Source organism: Microplitis mediator, chromosome 11 (assembly GCF_029852145.1).
Source record: "Microplitis mediator isolate UGA2020A chromosome 11, iyMicMedi2.1, whole genome shotgun sequence".
Classification (NCBI taxonomy): domain Eukaryota; kingdom Metazoa; phylum Arthropoda; class Insecta; order Hymenoptera; family Braconidae; genus Microplitis; species Microplitis mediator.
The window spans coordinates 15242421-15262339 of NC_079979.1; the positions used below are offsets into that span (position 1 = coordinate 15242421).

General features: G+C 34.2%; 1 protein-coding gene across 1 annotated transcript; it reads left to right on the forward strand.

Moving 5' to 3' along the window:
- Positions 1-1918: 1918 nt before the first annotated feature.
- On the forward strand, positions 1919-19846 carry LOC130677586 (apolipophorins). The gene is made up of 13 exons (XM_057484405.1): positions 1919-2155; positions 4626-4652; positions 4746-4930; positions 5067-10536; positions 12324-12549; positions 12630-12922; positions 13003-13433; positions 13496-15457; positions 16662-16898; positions 16968-17443; positions 18107-18434; positions 18522-18764; positions 19312-19846. Exons 1-13 carry the CDS (start codon positions 2077-2079, stop codon positions 19540-19542), a joined length of 10188 nt encoding a protein of 3395 aa, XP_057340388.1. The 5' UTR covers positions 1919-2076; the 3' UTR covers positions 19543-19846.
- Positions 19847-19919: the final 73 nt, after the last annotated feature.

The window sequence follows — 19919 nt, forward strand, 5'->3', positions numbered from 1 at the left end:
AACGATAAAATATTTAAGTTATGAGTTTCCTTATATTTAAATTAATATTTTATTTACAACTTAAGGTTTCCTTTATTGATAACTTTTATTATATATATTAGGTATTTGTACTATGGTCTCTTGAAAAGTAAACTTTTCCACTTAATAATAATAGTAACACTGACAGTACATACTGCCACGGTCCGTTCAATTTTATTATCACAACATGACCGCTCAATACGCCCTTTGGCCTTTTTCTATTTCTATGTAAGAGTATAACAAAAGCAAAGATCATAGACCGAGTCATAATCAATACTATTTGTTTTCTTACGCGATTGAGATAACAAAAAAAAAAAAAAAAAAAATTAAGTAAACCAAGAAAACCCTCTGCTATATATGAGTAAGGTCTCCAAGATACCTTCGACAAATAACGGACGTAGCGTTTCTATGATAACAGAAATCTCTTTCTCTTTATTTTAACTCAAATAAAAAAAAATTTTTTTTTTATTTGTCAGAATAAAACTGTCAGATTTTTTGCTCATTTAATTTAATGCAAAGTTTTTTTCTACTCCAATTTATTAATGTAATTACTTAGACTTTTTTTTAAACTGTATACGGAAAAAAATGATGCTCAAAATTTTAATAGTTTGTAGTTTATTTTTGACTTAAAATTAGTATATTTGTTTACTAATATCAAACCAGGATCATTATATATATTACAAAATGGCTATTATTTATATTAAAATTTGATACACATAGAAGAGCAAAATTTGTAATTTCGTATATTAAAATTAATATGAAAAAGAATCGATAAATTGGTATCTACAGTTATTTATTACTATTCAAATAAATATAGAAAAATTAAAAAAATTTACCACTTATTCGATTTATGTATATAATAAATTAATTTATAACAACGAATAAATAACATTTTATATTAATTATTAGTCAATGGGATAGAATTTATAAAACAAGAGTTAAAAATTTTCGGTATTTTTATGAGCAAAAAATCAGTATCTAGTATACTAATTTTTCATTTTATTATTTACCACTTATTCGATTTATGTATATTGTAAATTAATTTATAATGATGAATAAATGATATTTTAAGCTAATAATTGATCAGTGATATCGAATTTATAAAATAAAAGTTAGTAACTTTTGCAATTTTTCGGCTGGAAAAATCAGTGTCTAAGATAGCAATTCTTAATTTGACCAATCATTACTTTTTAATAGATGTATGCCATAAATTAATTAATTTTCACTAGTAAGTCACGTATTTATACCTAAAAGTAATAATATTTACTTACTTTTTGAAATAATTGATAGTAGTTTTTAGGAATCTACAAAAATTAGTAAACTACTTTGCATTAAGTACATAATAGTACTAATTATTGATAACAGATTCCACTTTTTACTATTATTTATTAATTTTTAATATTCTGTTTTTTCCATGTAATGAAGAAAAAAAATTACAAAAATGAATTATCAACATATAGATTAATTATCATAATTAAAGTACTACCAAAGTGTGAGTTATTGGTATATATTTAAAACATATCAATTATCAAATATTAAAAAAAAAAATAATAATTCATATTCTTTTGATTAGTAATCAATTTTTAACAGATTAATAATTATAAATAAAATTAAAACAAAAGTATCAGTGCAACTATTAAAATATTATCAATAAAAATAAAATAATGATTACGCAGTAATTGCAATGCCCATATAGCATTCGAGATTGACACAAGCAGAGAACAGGGGCCTGATCTTGTCACTGTGAGCGACCGAGTTCGTGGACACAGACCCGTGTCCATTTTAAAAAGAGGGGGGTCAGAATAAGATGAGATCGCCCCTTACCCTGGATCATAATCGCCTCATTCTGAAGCTCTCGAGGACGTCGAGAGGGCAGGAGAGTTTACGAGAGCATAAAAGCACCGGACCAAGAAAACCGCGACCGTTGTATTCAACGGACTCGTTGCTTTAATACCTAATTTTTAAAAACTCTTAGTTCTTTTTTTTTTTTTATAATATATATATTAATTTTTGACTATTTATATTTGTGACAGTGTGACATTTAAATCTCGTACCATCATGGGACATCCGCCCCGGCTTATGTCCGCGGGTCTAATCGCCGCTTTTTCTGCATGTCTTTTTACAACCGCCTTTGCAAGTAAGTTTTTTTTTTTTTTTCATTAATAATTCATCAATTATCATATTTTTTCACATATGTATGATAGACATAAACGTATACATTTTTTTTTTAAGTGAATAAGTGAAAATTTTTTTCCCGCACTTTAAATAATTTAAAAAAATTCAAATGAAATCTTCGAAAAACAAATAAATTTAGTGAATCATTTGTTATTATTATTATTAAGTTGTTAAATTAAGTTGTTGATAATGAGCTAGCTGACTGGTATCATTGAAATGATTATCGTTCCGCCGGATAGAACATATTTGACCGGACATTTAGTAAATTGAGCTGGACGTACATCATCACTGTTACTCCCTTACTTTATAAAATTAATCTGCCGTATATTATCTCTTTCTATCTATATTATAATGTATATAAAATATCTCTTGATAAATTTCATATGTATATATAAAGTGTACGTACGGTTGTAGAACATCAGGGCATTAAATCTGACACTTTTCTTGTCTCATCACAAAATTAAATTCCCATTTGTCCATTAGCCCACCCTACTATTTACTCCGTTTAAATTTATAAAGCAAATCTAAATATCCGTTGGTTATATTATTCATTTTAAATTCATTCGTTTAATTTAAATTGTTTTATTTCATTTTTTTTTTTTTTTTTTTTCATTCCGTACATCGGATTAAATTAGTCTTTATTTTTTTGTTTACTGGTATAAAATTATTTCACTAGATCGTTGACTTAGACATTGACGGTGACGTTTAATTACTGATTAGTGCAACTGATGATTTAAATTATTTTTTTTTTTAAATAAATTTAAGGTCACTTTGGTTTTTAAATTTTGTCTAGATCTTGGAATAATAAATTGCGTTGTCTTTATTACCATCAATCAGACAATTTAAAGAATAGAAAATTTGATAGGATGATTCAAAATAAAAAAAAAATTTTAAATTAAATAATTAAAATAAAGTGGAAAATTTTGATAAGAATTAAAAAATGAAAATAATTTATTACTGATAATTAATGATATATATGTAAATGTGTGTTGAGAAATTGGCAAATTCATGAGCTGATTAAGCGATTAATCCTGACCCGTGTTTAATATTTTTATTTCTCATGCTTTCGAGGAATCGCTGGGAGAGAAGTGATAATATGAGATATGATAAATCATAAACTGAATTATGAGTCTCGTAGGGGTAGATAAACATATCTATTTATCTTATTATGTAGAAACAACGTAATTTATACGTATATATATTTATATTAATTTAAATATTCCTACTGACTTTCCTTCATACAAAATTTTTATCGCCGAGTTTTTTACCCCGATGATTTTAAATTAACTTGGCAAAAAACAACAATAATTATAATAAATGATGAATAATAAAATTTCTTTATTAATTTTTACAAAATATTCTAAGGTCATTTAAGATGTGATATCGCGAAAAATACGATCGTATAAATATATAGGATAGAATATGTCACAGGTCGAGTGACTCACTGCTCTTAGTACGGAAGATTATCGCTTTAGCTCCACAAACGATACGTTGTTAAAAAGTTTTTTAAATTTCGCTGTATGTTTTTGAATTTATTTATTTTTTATGAAATATATACTTTTCTTGTTATTGCTTTCGTTGGATAGAAAATAACTACTCGAGGTCATTTCAAAATCTAGAGGAAAAAAAAGATTTCTTGGCGCAATAAATATTTTGCGTTTTTAATTGAAGACAAAAATTTTCTTAGGACAAGAAAATTTTCTTGGCGCAAGAATTTTTTTTTCGCCTCAAAAAATTGTTTCTTGCTACGAGAAAATTTTTGTTTTCAATCCTTTTTTTCTGTGTGCGAAGAAAAAAAAGGCATAAATTTTTTTAAAAGCTGCATTAAAATTGATAACGTGATTTTAAAAATTTTTAAATTCTTAGCGGAAATTCAAAAACCTGGAAAACAAAAATTTCGATTAATAGATTTTTATTCATCTCAGTAGATTTTAGATTAAAATTTTTATAAGACTTGTAAATTTTTTAAAAATCAAAATTTTGAATTTTTTAAGTTTTGTACGTTCTTATATTAGATACAGATCTACGGAGATCTCCATAGATCATAGATCTAAATAATGAAAAAATTAGATCTTAGTGTCGGATTTAAATCTCCGTAGATTCTATTTTTTCCGGAAGTATTAATTTTTTAATCCAAAATGAAATTTCTTATTTTTTTTTACAAGACGCCGTAATTTTTTTTAAAATCAAAATTTTTAATTCTTAAAGTTTCGTAATTTCTTATATTAGCTGAAGATTTACCTAGATCTCCATAGATCATAGATCTAAATAATAAAAAAATTAGATCTTAGTGTCGGATTTAAATCTCCGTAAATTCAAATTTTTATCAGAAGTATTAATATTAATTTTTCCATCAAAATTATTTAATGTCCGATGTATCGGAGGCTAATAATTTTTTCGAAATCTACAATAATTTTAATTTTTTTTTGTAGATCAATGTACAGTTGGATGCCATGGAAGTAAGTTAATAATAATAACTAAATAATTAAAATAGTTGGTTACTGTAACTGAAAGTAAATTTATAATTGTTATTTTATTTTTGAAAATTAAAGTGCAAACGAGTAAAGGTTACACACAAGGACACACATACACGTACGAGTACGAAGGAACGTCGGTAACTTCAGTAAGTGAAGTTGAAGGCGACTCGAGCGTAAAACTCAGCGCATTAGTTGAATTAGCCGTCAAGCCAGACTGTATTCATCAATTGAGACTGAAAAATGTCCGCGTTAACGGTGCTGTAAGTACCTATTGTCACTTATCTATCTTCTTATACCATTTCAATGACCTTATCGTCATTATAATATTTACTTATATCTCACTTTTAATTCCCGATCCTCAATGTCTGGCATTTAAAATAATTTTGTTTTTTTTAGACGGTACCGCAAAAAGACGTGGAAAAATACGCTCTTCAGTTCAATTACCATGACGGTCATATTGACACAAGCGTTTGCACGGAACCCGAAGACTCCCAGGCGTCTCTTAACATCAAACGTGCCATTTCTTCGCTGTTTCAATCCGCCGTGATGCAGGATTCCGGTGTAACGACACACCGGGAAACAGACGTATTTGGTACCTGCCAAACGGACTTTGAGTTCCATCATGAGGGCGATTCAACAACCGTACGAAAGTACAAGAACCTCAGCAAGTGTTCTCACCGGGAGAATATACGTCATGCTTTGATAAAGGCCATCTATGATGAGACATCAGACATAAAGTCGTCACCGGTTCTTGATTCTGAACAGCACATTGAACAGACTTTCAAACAAGGCGTTCTTCAATCTGCTAAATCTGAGGAAACTTACAAATACCGTCCATTTTCAAACGCCGATGCTGGAGCTAAAACAACCGTTCACTCAACTTTAACATTCAAATCCGACAACGCTGATCCCGCGGCAGCAGCTCCGGTATCTCGGCCCCGATCATTGATATTCGAAAATCCTCATCCCGTTACCGAGTCATCGTCCCCGGAGGCAATAATGTCCGCATTGAAAGAAGTCAAAGAAGAAGAAACACCCGAAGGAGTCAAAGACGGCGTTGCTGAAAAGTTCGGCGCGCTCATTAAAGTTCTTCGTAAAAGTTCTAAAAGTCATATGCTGTCGGCCTACAATAAAGTCAAGGCTGGAGTAAGTGGCTTCGACAAAAATACCGACAAAAAAATTCTTATCGATGCTCTATTCCGTACAGGAACAGGCGATTCGGCGGAAGTTATTATTGAACTAATAAATAACAAAGAAATCACTGGTTTATCTCTGCTAGGTTATTACGCAAGTTTGGCGCTGATTAATCACGTAAGTTTGCCGACTATTAGTGCAGTAACGACACTTTTGAACCGCCCAAAACTCCCTCGCATTGCGTACCTGGGAATTGGTCGCGTAATTGGTAAATACTGTCAAGAACATGACTGCGAAAATGCCGAAGAAGTTAAAACTGCGCTTGCTAAAATAGCTACGAAACTGAGCAACCCTAAGCCCGATAATCGTGATCAAGAAACCATCATCGTTGCTGCATTGAAGGCACTTCGTAATGCTCAATATCTTGACGAACCGACGATAGATAAAATAATGGGAATCGTTAATGATAAAACAGTACATCCGCGAGTACGCGTTGCAGCTATTGAAGCCCTTACTGCTAAATGTTCACCAAAATGGGAGCACCCACTTCTGAAAGTATTTGGCGACAAAGAGGAAGACAGTGAGATAAGAATAAAAGCATATCTAAGTTTAGTTGAATGTCCAGGAGCGAAAATTGCTAATGAGTTGAAGGAAATAATTGATACCGAAACAGTTAATCAAGTTGGATCTTTTGTGACAAGTCATCTGCGTAATTTGCGTGCAAGTACTGATCCCAATAAGCAAATTGCCAAGAGGCATTTTGGTGAATTGCGACCGCGCACTAAATTCCCTGAGGACTTCCGTAAGTTTTCATTCAATCGCGAGTTCTCATACAACATCGATACTCTTGGTATTGGTTCTGTTGCTGAGCAAAATGTCATTTACAGTCAAAAAAGTTTCGTACCACGATCTGCTAGTTTGAATTTAATTACTGAATTGTTTGGACGGTCGTTCAATTTCTTGGAGATTGACGCTCGTTCTGAGAATTTAGATCGTCTTATTGAGCATTACTTTGGTCCTAAAGGCCTTATAAAACGTAAAGAAGCTGCGGAATTGTTTAACGATGGCAAGAAACATGTTGATGAAACTTACGAAAATTTAAAAGATTACGCTAACAAAGTAAGTCGCCATCGGCGTACTGTCAACCAGGCTGATTTAGATGAATTTGCTCGCAAAGCACGGCCACAAGAAACTGAAGTCGATGATAATTTGGATATCGATATCTCAATTCGTATGTTCGGCGCTGAACTGGCCTATCTCGATCTACAAGAAAAACCAGGATCTCAGCATTCAAATTCTGCGATGACCAACTTGATGGATCTCACTGACCAAATCTTCCGTGGAATGAAAAACATCGACATCCAAAACACACATCACAGTAATTTCATGGACATGGACTTGGTTTATCCAACCGGTTTGGGATTCCCGCTTGTCGTTGGTGTTGAGGGTAATGCAGTAACTCAGGTAAAAGCCAACGGAAACGTTGATATGAAACAGATCATGAAAGATCCGAAAAATGCGGTAGTAAAAATTGGATTGGAACCTAGCGCAAATATTGCACTGGAAGCCAGCTTAATGATGGAAACATTTGGCACTGAATCAGGTCTAAAAATCATCAGTCGCATGCATACATCAACTGGCTCGGACTTTTCACTGAAGGTATTGGACGGCAACGGGGTTGAGATCAGTTTCGGCGTACCCAAGAAGAAGCAAGAGATCATCAGTCTGTCGAGTCAGGTATTCTTCGTCGACGGAAAAGGAAATTTAAAGGCTCCGAAATTCTCTTCAGGCAAACAACACAGCGACTGTTTTGACCAGTTTTCAAAAATATTGGGCGTTACTGTCTGCGGACACTTCTCGTATCCTTATGACAGCATTGACGCTGTTCACAAGAAGCCTCTGTTCCCACTTGGAGGACCAGCCAAGTTTTCAATCAGCATTGAAAACAACGACGCGACCAGCTACTGGTTTAAAACTTACTACGACAAGAGCAAGCCCGACGAGCGGTCATTCGAGATGACTTTTGATACACCAAACAGTCGTACCAAAAGACGAGTTGCTTTGCGTATCGACGCTGCGAATAAACCGGAAGAGACGTACATAAAGGCTTCTTTAGAGTCACCAATAAAAACCGTCAATGGCGAAATAAAGCTCGAGAATACCGACAAGAAGAAGGCACTTTCGGTGGTGGTTAATCACGATTCTGATGAGTACCGTGCGACTGTAGGTCTTCAAGCTGATGGCAACAAATACAAGCCTATTTTGGAGTACAAAATTCCAGACCATATCGAAAAACTGAGCGGTTCCACGGGTGGAAAACCCGTCTACCGAGTAGAGGGTGACATTGGAGTTGATAACCAAGATGGCGGTAAAAAATACTCATTCAATCAGGTATCGTTGTTTGCTTCTGACAAAAAACTTCTTGGTCTCAATGGTTTTGTTGCTGTTAAACCAAACGCTTTTATTATAGACACCACAGCTTCGCACAATGACGAAAGTGTGAAGATTAGTTTCGACGGGAAACGATTACCTGAAGGTTTTGACACAAATCTTGCAGTGATACCTTCGAAAAATCCGGAAATCGGTTTCCAAGTCCTTTGGCACTACGATCGTACAAACAATGTGATTGATCACAGCTTTGTAGTAACTTATGGCCCAGACTTAAATTCAAAAGTTAACAGATTCGCGCTTATTGAACGCTTGGAGTACAAGAAAAATGACAAGCCAAATCATCCGTATGATTACTTTACTTCACTTAAAGCAAAGTCTGAAATAACGTGGCCTGCTCAAGAAGTATCAGCTAAATTTGAAAATGAGGTATCATCCAACAGTTTGGAGTCGGAATTTGATATCAAATATGGCAAATTTAAAATAGGCAGCGATATTGAGATTAAAGTCGAACCGGGAGCGCCACAAAATTGGGAAGCGGGTTTCGAAGCTTACATGATGGACAGCAAAATTTCTATTGAAGGCAAACACAAAAAATTATCCGAGTTCAAGCATCAATTCGATGGTAAACTCGAATTACCTGGTAGTAAATACGAGGTAGACTTGCAGTCAGAATGTCAGATGGACGACCAAAAAAAAAATATACAATTTTTGGGTGATTTTAAAATAAATGGCAAGAGTTTCAAAGTCGATTACGGATTTAATGCTATTCCAACTCATATAAATAATCATGCTGTTGTTTCTCTAGAAAATACCAAGTATTTAGATTACTTACTGGACGTCCAGATTGGTCCTAAAGCATTTGGCAAGCTTAATTTAAATGTTAAGAACATTGTGTTAGCCAATGGTCAATACAATTATCAGAGTGGGAAAGGAACTGGTAACCTTAACATCAATCTGCTGACAATGAACCGCAAGATGAAGGCAACTGGAGACATAAACGTAACTGGAGCTCGACATGTTGGTAACTTTGAAATAAACTTCGACGAAAAAGATCCCAGCAAGTCAATAAAAATGTCCACCGACACGGAAATAGAGAAGACCGCGATAAACTCAAAGAACTCAATTGAGTTCTTTACACACAAGTACGAAGTCAATGGCAAAAGTCACTTCAAACGAACCGCGGAAAATGGCTATGACTTTAATCTTGAGGGAGAAGTAACTCTGCCCACTGGAAGACACTTTGTTATTGAAGGTAAGCAGGTTGTTGATCGTAGCCCCGATAAATCCACAACCAAGGGTACCTACAATTTGATGGACTACGAAAAGAAAGGCGGCGAACACCGTAAATTGGGCTACGATTTCACTGTCGCTCTCGTAGAACCTCTGAGACACGAATACGATTGCCAACATACTATGCAATTTATTAACCGCGATGGCAAAGATGTAAATCTGTTTATCAGCACAAAGCATGCAGAACTAAAAGACAACAAACATGATTGTGAAGTTAAAGTGAATCTTAAAGGCGCTTATTTAGTGAAGCCATTCGATTTCAATTTTAATGCCAAGTACGCTGATAGAAAAGATAACTCACCGGGAATGAATGGCTTCTGGAAAATAGATTCCTCATTAGGCAGCGATTTGTCCTTCAAGGGAACTGGAGATTTCCATGACAGCGAGAATCCAACAGATCCTCACGTTGCCAAAATGGACATTGCCTTCGTTTTCCCCAGCGAGAAATTACGCAATCTCAAGTACAGCGAGTTACAAAGCATTTTGATGCCTGATGGAGCAACGAACAATAAGATCGATTATAAGAGTTCATATATGCTGACTTACAATGACGACAAAACTATTAAGGCTGAGGTTGCCGCCAGCCAGACTGGAGTCAAGCAGGGTGAGGTTAAAGAAGGCAAAGGACATGTTTCGTTAACTGTTTTGGCCTATCCGCCTCTAACTGTTGAGACCTCATTCAAACATGATCCTACTGGTGAAATTAAAAAGGGCTCGGGAACGCTGTCTGTAAATTATGGAGACGCTAAGACCACTGGAGAATTGGATACCGCTTACAATATTGACCTTAGTGACATTAAAATCACTGCCAAGGCTACAGTGCCCATGGAAAAAGTCGATACTGTTGAATTTGGACTCGCTCATAAACGGGAGAAAGACGGCCCGTGGAATAATGACATCTATGTTAAAGCGGATGATAAAAAATATGGAATAAATAGCGAGTTTGAAATGAATCCTGCTTTACATCGGGCTCATTTTATCATTACCTGTCCGAGTGGTAAATTTGATTTGTCGGCTAAGGTTGAGAAACTCAGTGAAACTGAATACAAAGGTAATTTATTTACTACATTACACACTAGGCAGAAAAGTAGGACATTTCAAACACTGATTGAGAAAAGTGATTTGGAAAGATTACAAAAAAATTTCTAATAAGGTAAAAGACCTAGTACACGATCAAGGAACTACTCTTAAAAAATGAATTAGGGAAATTCACTGCGAATCAGTAGATAGTCACTATTTCTACAGATATAAGTATACCACTAATTCAACCAGTGGTATACTTCTAACTTGTTTCCAGTGAATATTCAGTAATTTGAAGTGAATTTCACTGATTCATTTTTAGAGAGTAGTACTTGATTACTCCATGTATTTGTATAGATATATTTAGCAAAATTTAGTAAATATAGATATAGGGGAGGGTGGGGCAGAGCGGCCCCCCTAAGCCAATTATTATTGTTTGTGGCTTTCAACCATAGGATCACTTTACTTTTGTCCTATTTCGAACAAATTTATGGACATTTTGCCAAAATTCTGAAAAAATTTTTTTTTTTTTGTGGGGCAGAGCGGCCCCCCTTCAAAAAGTGATAAAAGAAATTTTTTTTTTCGTTTTTTTTTTTTTAAATTGTTTTCATCATTAAGAATGTATTTCTTTCTCTTGACAACTATTTTTGGTTTTATATTACTCGAAAAAAATTTTTTAAAGCTTAAAAAATCGTTCACTCTTGATTACCTTAATTACTAATTGTTATTTAATAAAAAAAAAAATCAATTCTATAATTTTACTTTATTTCAAAAATTTATCAACTAAAAAAAAAAATTTAATTTTTATAAATTTTTAGTGACCAAATTTGCCTCTTACATAGAGAAACGGCCGAAAAATATTAAAAAATAATTTTTTCGGAAGTTTCGGCTGGTCCATTTTGCCCCAGGTGTTATGCGTAGGGCTAGAAATGTGGAATTATAATAATTTTTTTTTAATTTGACGATAAAAATATGAAAAAATCACTTTTTCAAAATTTTGGGCTTGTCCATTTTGCCCCAAATGTCATGCGTAGGGGTAAAAATGTGTAAACATTTCGGATTTATAGTAATTAGTCGAAAAAAAAAAAAATTTTTTTTTTGGTCAAAATTTCAGGGGGGTCGCTCTGCCCCATGGGGGCCGCTCTGCCCCACCTTCCCCTACAAATACATAAGTGATCGGATACTAGTTCCCTGCAGGGAACTATCCCGTACGAAAAAAGTATATATTCGGTATATATACGGGCAAAATTGAATATATGTCTCATATATGTAACATATATTCAGATTTGCCCGGATATATACTTTTTTCGTACAGGTGATCGGGTACTGGGTCTAGACCATACTTTTAAATACTCCCTGATTAAGAAAAATAATTTTGAATAATTCAAAACAATTTGAATCGACTAACACTTAACATGGAGCAAATCATTTTTCTTAATCACGGCTTGCATAAACTTTAAATCCTCCAAATTTTTAAGCTTAAATCCTTCTAAAAAGTTTCAAATCATCCGTTATTCAATTATCTAAATACTTGACAATAATTTTTAATCAGTAAATAATAGTAGAGTTTTCTGATTGCCTTGGTGGAAATTTTTCGGAATTTTCTTTGAAAAACTCAGTTCTAAAGTTCTAAAGACTTTTTCAGAGTTTTTCAGAGAAAAGTCCGAAAAATTTCCACCAGGGCGTTGAAAGGTTTGGGACGATTCGAAAGTGTTAAATTTCTTTAAATACTCTTGAATACTTTTCAATCACTTAACAGTGATTGAATTCCATTTTATGTGGAGATTCAGAAGTCTTTAATTGTCAAATTACTTTTAGGAGAATGGAAGATTGATTCAACTGGTTACGCTAAAGGGTTCGCGACTGCCGATGGTCACGTTAAATTCGATAACATCGATAGTTTTATTATTGAAATTAACTTTGACAGTGACAAAGTTCAACATCGCAAGATTCACGCTGAAATTACTACCGCTCCGGCAGTTAAAACTGGCAAACGCATTGTTCTGACTGTCACCAGTGATGGAAAAAATATTGTTACTGGAAGGTAATTTTTAAATTTTATTATTTCGCAACTTGTTAATTAAATAAACATATAAATTTACTGAATAAATTTGAATTTTGCAGCACAAACTATAGCAAGCGCGACGAAGCAGGTACGGTGATCGTCGAGGGCAATGGAAGCCTACAAATTGGTGAGAATACACGTAGCTCCAAATTTACTTACTCTCGCAAACAATTGACACGTGAAAATGACGGGCAAGTTGGTACGGCGATACTTCTTAACGCCAATTTCGGACCCTCGGCTGTTGTGGGTGAGCTCAAACTCTCGGACAAGGAAGTACTCGTGTTCAATAGCTACTGTGAGCAGAGCAAAGACTGTGCCCACTTTAAATTACAGTCTACGATGGACACTGACCGTACGTGTAAATTTATCTCATTAAAAACAAATTAATTAGAAATAAATATACAGGTAAAAAATTAATTGCTTTAATTTCAGACAAGACACGTCTGGACCATCAGATAACTGTCGAAGTTGACCTCAAGAAATTCAACGTCCCCGTTGAGTTCGGTTTGAAAACAACCACCAAATACTTTGCTGAGAAAATGACATTTGACCATGCAGCCAACTTGTATCTCCACACGTCCAAAGACAAGACCCAGTACTCGTCACAAATTTACTCCCATCCAAAAGAATCTGCTGTAATACTGACCCTTCCTAGCCGTGAATTGGCTCTGATTGCTACTGTCGACATTCCGCAATCAAAGACACCAATGGGTCCCTACAAAATTGACATCTCGGCGTATCTAGATCGCAAGAATCATCCGAATGACAAGACTAGCTTCGTAGCTAATGGTGACATTAATGTAGAGAAGAATGCTGCAACTATTGCCGGGGATGCGCGCTTTATTTATCCATCTCAACCCAAGGTAATTATTTATTATTAATCATCAAGTAGCCGGTTATTAATAATTCGATGACTTTATTGCAGGAATTGATGGTCAAAGGAAAACTTCACTATGGAGGCGAGCATTTGTTGGATGCAAACGTAGATATCGATCTCTTTGCTAAGAAGTCTCAAAAAATAACCATAATAACTCACATTGTAAAGCACGAGATCCCGAAAGGATACAATATAACGGGTGCGTTTGAAATTGGAAGCCGCGGCCAACAGCTTAAAGTAGATCTCCAGCAGCATTTGGTCTTATCAACTTCTGAATTAGGCTTCGGTTCCTTCATGTCATACACTGACATCAACCAGAAGCCCCGTAATGTTGGTTCACTCTTCTCATTAAATGTTCACGGAGCTCATCTGCTGATCCAGGGTCCAGATAAAGATCTACTAAGAGCTGACACAACCATGGAATGGTCAAAGAATCTACAGAAAATCGAGACCGAGTTTTCACTACTTGGTAACCCGCCAGTAGTAATGAGCTTCGAAGCTCACGATTTGAACAGCTTCAAGTACCAGAGCTACCAGAAAGACAAACCGGACACCAAACTGTCAATCAACGGACGGCTCGTTGTTGGCCAAGTTGCTGAGTATCACGCGGACTTTTACAAAAATGGCGAGAAGAAGAATTTGTTCAGCATCGGGATTTATTTGGACGAAAGCAGATTCTTGAAGCCTACATTCGCTTATCAGAAAGATAACGTGGCAATGACTATTGATTTCTACCGCGAATTGTCTGTGAAACGGGTTGAGCAGCTGAAGGAAGTATTCAAAGCAATTAGTAATGAAGCCAATACAGAATTCCGTGACCTGTTTGAGCATTTAAAGAAAGCGCAACCCAACTGGAAACCTGCATTGGAATACTATCAAGCTGAGCTGGACAAATTGAAGCAGGAGTTGAATGCCGACACTACTGTCAAAGAGATCCAAGCAACTTTGAACAAAGTTTTCGGCGGGTTAATTAATGCGATCACTCAAGTGGTCAGCCAGTTTATGAAGCGCGCGGTCGAATTAAACAAACAGGTCCACGAAATCGCTGATAAAATAAACGACGCATTGCAAGCTGTTTATCCGCGTATTAAGAAGTCATTTGATGAAATTTTACATGCGGGTATTGAAGTAACTGACGCAGCTTCTAAATTAGCCGCCACTTACATCAAAGCAATTCTGGACATCGTCAACCAGCATCAAAAAGAAATAAAAGAAATCATTGGCATGGTCAGCGAACTGGTACACGATATTGCTAAAATTGTGATGAAAGGTTACGTGCAAATCGAACATGAAGTTCAGAGCTTCATTAAACTGACGACCGAACAAATTCAAGCTCTGCCGGTTTACGAAATGATCAAGGAAAAGTATCAGGAGTTGATGAAGTTCAAAATACCGGACGCGATATTGATGCCTATTGAAGAAGCATTCAATCAATTGAAACGAATGCTACCTACTGAAGAGCTCAAAGAATTCTTCAATGCACTGTACAGCTACATCATGAAGCACTTGAAGCACCAGAAAGTTGACGATGGAACTGAAATTAAAAACATATATGGCCACGCCGTAGAAGCAACTTATTCAGTAATAACATTACTCAAGAACCGCGGCAATACTGATCAGTTCTTAGGAATCTTTGACATCAACTTGCCCAGTCATCTAGGTTACGTTAAAGATCTACCCGGGGTTCCGATCTTGAGAGTCTCATTCATCAATTTAATACGCAACCACGAATTGCCGTCTCTTATGGATGTTTATCACGCGTACCGTCCAACTTTGTACCCCAGTGACATCATACCGCCTTTCAGTAAGACCGGAATCGTCGTCGAGGGTGGACACTTTTTCACATTCGACGGCCGCCATCTTACACTGGCTGGTACTTGCGACTACGTATTGGCTCAGGATACTCGTGACGGAAACTTCTCAGTCGTCGGTACCTTCAACAGCGGCAAACTTATCAGTGTCACTATTACTGCTCCTGGTGAAAGCATCACTCTTAAGAATAATGGCAACGTAAGTCTTAATTAATCATTTTTTTATAATAAATTAACTTTTACAGGGTGGCCACGAACCGGGAAAACCGGAAATATCGGGAATTATTAGGGAATTTAATGCAACCGGGAAATATCATGGAAATGTCAGGGAATTTCTAAAAGTATCCGGGAATTAAATTGTAACAGTTCAAAATTTAAAAAAATTTTCAATTATACACTAGTTATAAAAATTAAGGGACATTAAAAAAATTTCAAATTTTAAAGTGATTTTCAACAGGTTGTAATTCGAAGGAAAATGGTTATACGACAAAAACAAAAAAGGCAAATTGTAGCTTCAAGTGTCTAGTTTTCCGATCTGGTCTTTATATTTTTTTTTTATGTGCAGTTCCGGAGTAATCCTAAGAAAACTATCGAAAAAGAAATTTACCAAATTTTTGCTCGTCTTAAAAACGGTCTTCGAGCTTCAATAAATTTTTTTCGATAATTATCATTGATTTTTGATTGATCCGGAACCGTGTATAATAAACAAATTTAAAGACCCAGATCAGAAAACTAGACACTTGAAGCTACAGTTTGACTTTTTGTTTTTATTGTACGACCATTTTCCTTCGAGTTACAAACTGTTTAAAATTACTAAAAAATTTGAAATTTTTTTAATATCCCTTAATTTTTGTAACCAGTGTATTTTGAATTGATTTAAATCATAGAAATTCTTATTAAATATTTTAATTTATACATTTTCAACATCAAATAATCAAAAGTAGGCAATATAAATTTATTTTATTGCCATTTTTTATGGTTTCTTGCATGATTTAATTATCAAATTTGATTATTAAAAATGAAAATATAATAAAAACTTTGAATACCTAAATGATAAAAATGAAATTTCTAAATCAGGGAAAAATGTGAAAAACTTTACTGGAAAACCGGGAAATATCAGGGAATTTTGAAATCATTTCTTTGTGGCCACTCTGTTTTAAAAACAAACGGTAGAGAGTAATAAATTCTAATCCGCGTGAAATTGTCTACCCGAGCCGAAGGCGAAGGCGGCAAACGGAGATCGGGATTCCCTTTCCTCTATAGTGTGTAGGGAAAATTAGCGCATGCGCATATTTGTGTCATTTTTTCTACTCTTAAGATAAAATTGCGATAAGTTTTCCGTTAAACAGAACAGAGACTTGAATTGTAGTAAATTTAATGTATTTATTTTATTTAAATTCAAGATCCTGGTTGATAATAAGCCAGCAGAATATCCAGCAAGTACTAAAAACTTACACGCATTCCTTACACTTCCAATTGTCAACGTTAAATCAGATTACGGGGTTCATGTCGCATGTAGCCAGAAGGCACCAATGATTTGTAGTGTACGAGTATCTGGATTCTACCATGGTAAACTACGTGGTATACTTGGTGATGCTGATAACGAACCTTATGACGACTTTACTTTACCTTCTGGTCATGTAAGTTAATATATTTCTAATTTTCTGATTAATTAATTAATTAACTAATAATTTATTTGCGCATTGAAGATAACGGAGAAAGAGGACGAGTTTGGAAATTCATATAAATTAAATGCCGGATGCGCAGCAGCACCAGCGGTAGACCATCATCACCATCAAAGAAACCCCAAGTGCACGGAATACTTTTCTGGGTCATCGTCAATGAGTTCTTGCTTTAATTACGTAAGCCCTGGAATTTATCGACAGGCTTGTGACCACGCAATGAGTGCTGATACACCGCGTGCGGCTTGTTTAATATCTGCTGCTTACTACGCCGCTTGTCGTAAAGAACGTGTCTTTATAGCGATACCCGCTGACTGTGCGAGCTGTAAAGTTGGAAAAGATGAAATATCCATCGGGAATACGTTCAGTGTGAAGATACCCAAGAAAGAGGCTGACATTGTTTTTGTCGTCGAGCAGGATACTAAAAATGAAAAAGTTTTCCACGATCTTATTGTTCCGATGATCGCTGAGTTGAAGACTGAATTGGGACAACATGGAATCACGTAAATATTTTTTTTTACGCTTGTTAATTCAAAGTACACTTTTATTTTAAGCCTATAAAAAAATTTAATGAAAAAAAAATTGAATTAAACTAAAAATCAAACTTTTTATTCGGCTTGAAATACCAAAATTTTTTAACCTGATTTTTTTTTTTGAACTCCGTAAAAAAAAGTCTATAAAGAATTCAATGAAAAAATAATTTATTTAAATTACAATTCAAATTTTTGACAGGCTCGAAGGACCAATAACTTTTTACCTAAATCTTTTTTTGAACTTTGTAAAATAAGCCTATAAAAAATTTGATAGAAAAAAATGTATTTCAACTAAAATTCAAATTTTTCCCAACTCGAAGGACCAAGAATTTTTACCTAAATCTTTTTTTGAATTCCGTAAAAAACGTCTATAAAAATTCAATCAAAAAAGAATTTATTTCAACTGAAATTCAAATTTTTGCCGGGCTCGAAGGACCAATAATTTTTAACCTGAATCTTTTTTTGAACTCCATAAAAAAATTATATAGAGCCGATAAAAATTAAGTTAAAACACATTTTTAATAAAAAACCATTAAAAAGTAAATATCTAGATACTCAATAAATAATGTCTGTAAATTGATCTTAACCTGATTTGATTAAATTGATTATTAAGTTGGATGGTTAATTAAACAGGGATGTTCATGTCGGACTTATTGGATTCGGCGAGCACATGAAGTGGCCCCAGCACTACACAACCGGTGGTAGCATAAATATCGATGGGGATGTCAAGAACATAAACTTTAGCCCAAGCACACCTCTAATAAGTCTAGAGGAGGCTAAAGAGGGTGATGCAAAAACACGTCTCAAGTACGCTAAGCAGAAGCTTGACATTGAATTGGGCACTTTTAAACTCACTGATGCTTATGAGGAAGCTATTCATTATCCATTCCGTGCCGGCGCCGTCAAGGTTGTCGTTGGTGTAATCGCTTCTCCTTGTGAAAAGAGTCCGCTTCCTCTCTCAGTATGTCTATATCCTGATTATTATTGTAATTTTATTTAAATTAATAATAAATACCAACGCGCATACATTTTATCATTTAATTTTTAGCTTCAACACTTGCGGCTGTTCATGGGCGAAAAGATTTACCGCGACTTGGGAGCGACTTATTATCACGTCGGTTATCTTAATGACATTTTAGTGTCAGGTAAACCCCAGAAAAATGTCGTAGGATTTGATGCCGAGTCTGGGTACACATTTGCTGACAATAAAAAGAAACCACTTGAAGGAAGCATCGATAAAAATAATCTGGTTCTTATTAATAAGGATGTTTGCGCTGGATTTGCTGTTACTGTAAGAAATCATTTATTTATTTACTTAATAAATTCATTTATTTATTCAGAGGGGATTCATAAAATACGTCACGCAAAATTTTACCTTCTTAGATCCCCCCTCTATGACGGAAATATATACATAGAAATATTTATATACTTACAAATATGAAACGAATGACTTTCTAATGATCCTGCAGTTAGCAGACAATTATTAATTTTCGGATTTTTTTTTCGACAAATTAATTACAAAAAAAAAAAAATTAAAAATATGCACATGTAGAAAAATAAAAAAACTACAGGCGCAATTTTTAAAAATATTTTTTTTTTATAATTTATTCTTTTAAAAAAAAATCAAAAGATTACTAGACGTGGGCTCACTTCAGTGTCACGACTTTCTGTGTAACAAAAAATTAAAATTTAAAAAAACCGAGAAAAATTTGAAAAATTGTTTGACGAGCTGCGAACGTCACGTTTTCTTGGATCCCCCGACCCCCATAAGTGAGAATGTATTTTATGAACGGCTCCTTAATGAAGTACTAATTTATAAATTATTAACATACTTACAGTCCGGAGGTGCAGCCTTCAGCTCAAACCATTTCTTAGACGCGAAACCGAACCAAAAGAAACAATTTATGCAGATAATGGCGCGCCGATTGGCCGAGGGAATTACCGATACCGAATTACAAGAGGACTGTGTATGCAAACAAAAGTTAGGTCTTGACGGACACAGTTACTGTAAAATAGTAGGCCGCAAAGAATCAGCAGCAAAACACACAAAAAGTGGCTCGAAAAAATAAATTTAATTTAAAATAATTGAATAAAAAACAAAAATAATTAATAAATATCTTCTGATTGGCTTAAGTGGAGATGTTTAATAATAATAATAATAATAATATTAATAACTATGATAATTAATTTTTTTTATTTTACTTTACTGATACATTAAATATAGAATCTGACGATGGCTTCTGTATTGCGGCGGAAGGATTTGTTTTTTTTTAATTATTATTTTAAATTAAAAAAAAAAGCGCTCTTGTACGATACAACTATGTAGATTATGTCTCATTTTGTGAATATCTATAATAAAAATCTATATAAATATTTATTGGGTTATATATTTTTTGTTAACCTTCAGTTGTTTGACGTTTAAATTTATTTTTTGACGAAATATTTT

Excerpts from the sequence above, each read along its gene's own strand:
- LOC130677586 (XM_057484405.1), top strand. The coding sequence starts at position 2,077 with ATGGGACATCCGCCCCGGCTTATGTCCGCGGGTCTAATCGCCGCTTTT. Across the intron at positions 4,653-4,745 it reads TACAGTTGGATGCCATGGAA|TGCAAACGAGTAAAGGTTAC; the intron begins GTAAGTTAATAA and ends TGAAAATTAAAG. Across the intron at positions 16,899-16,967 it reads TTACTTTACCTTCTGGTCAT|ATAACGGAGAAAGAGGACGA; the intron begins GTAAGTTAATAT and ends TGCGCATTGAAG.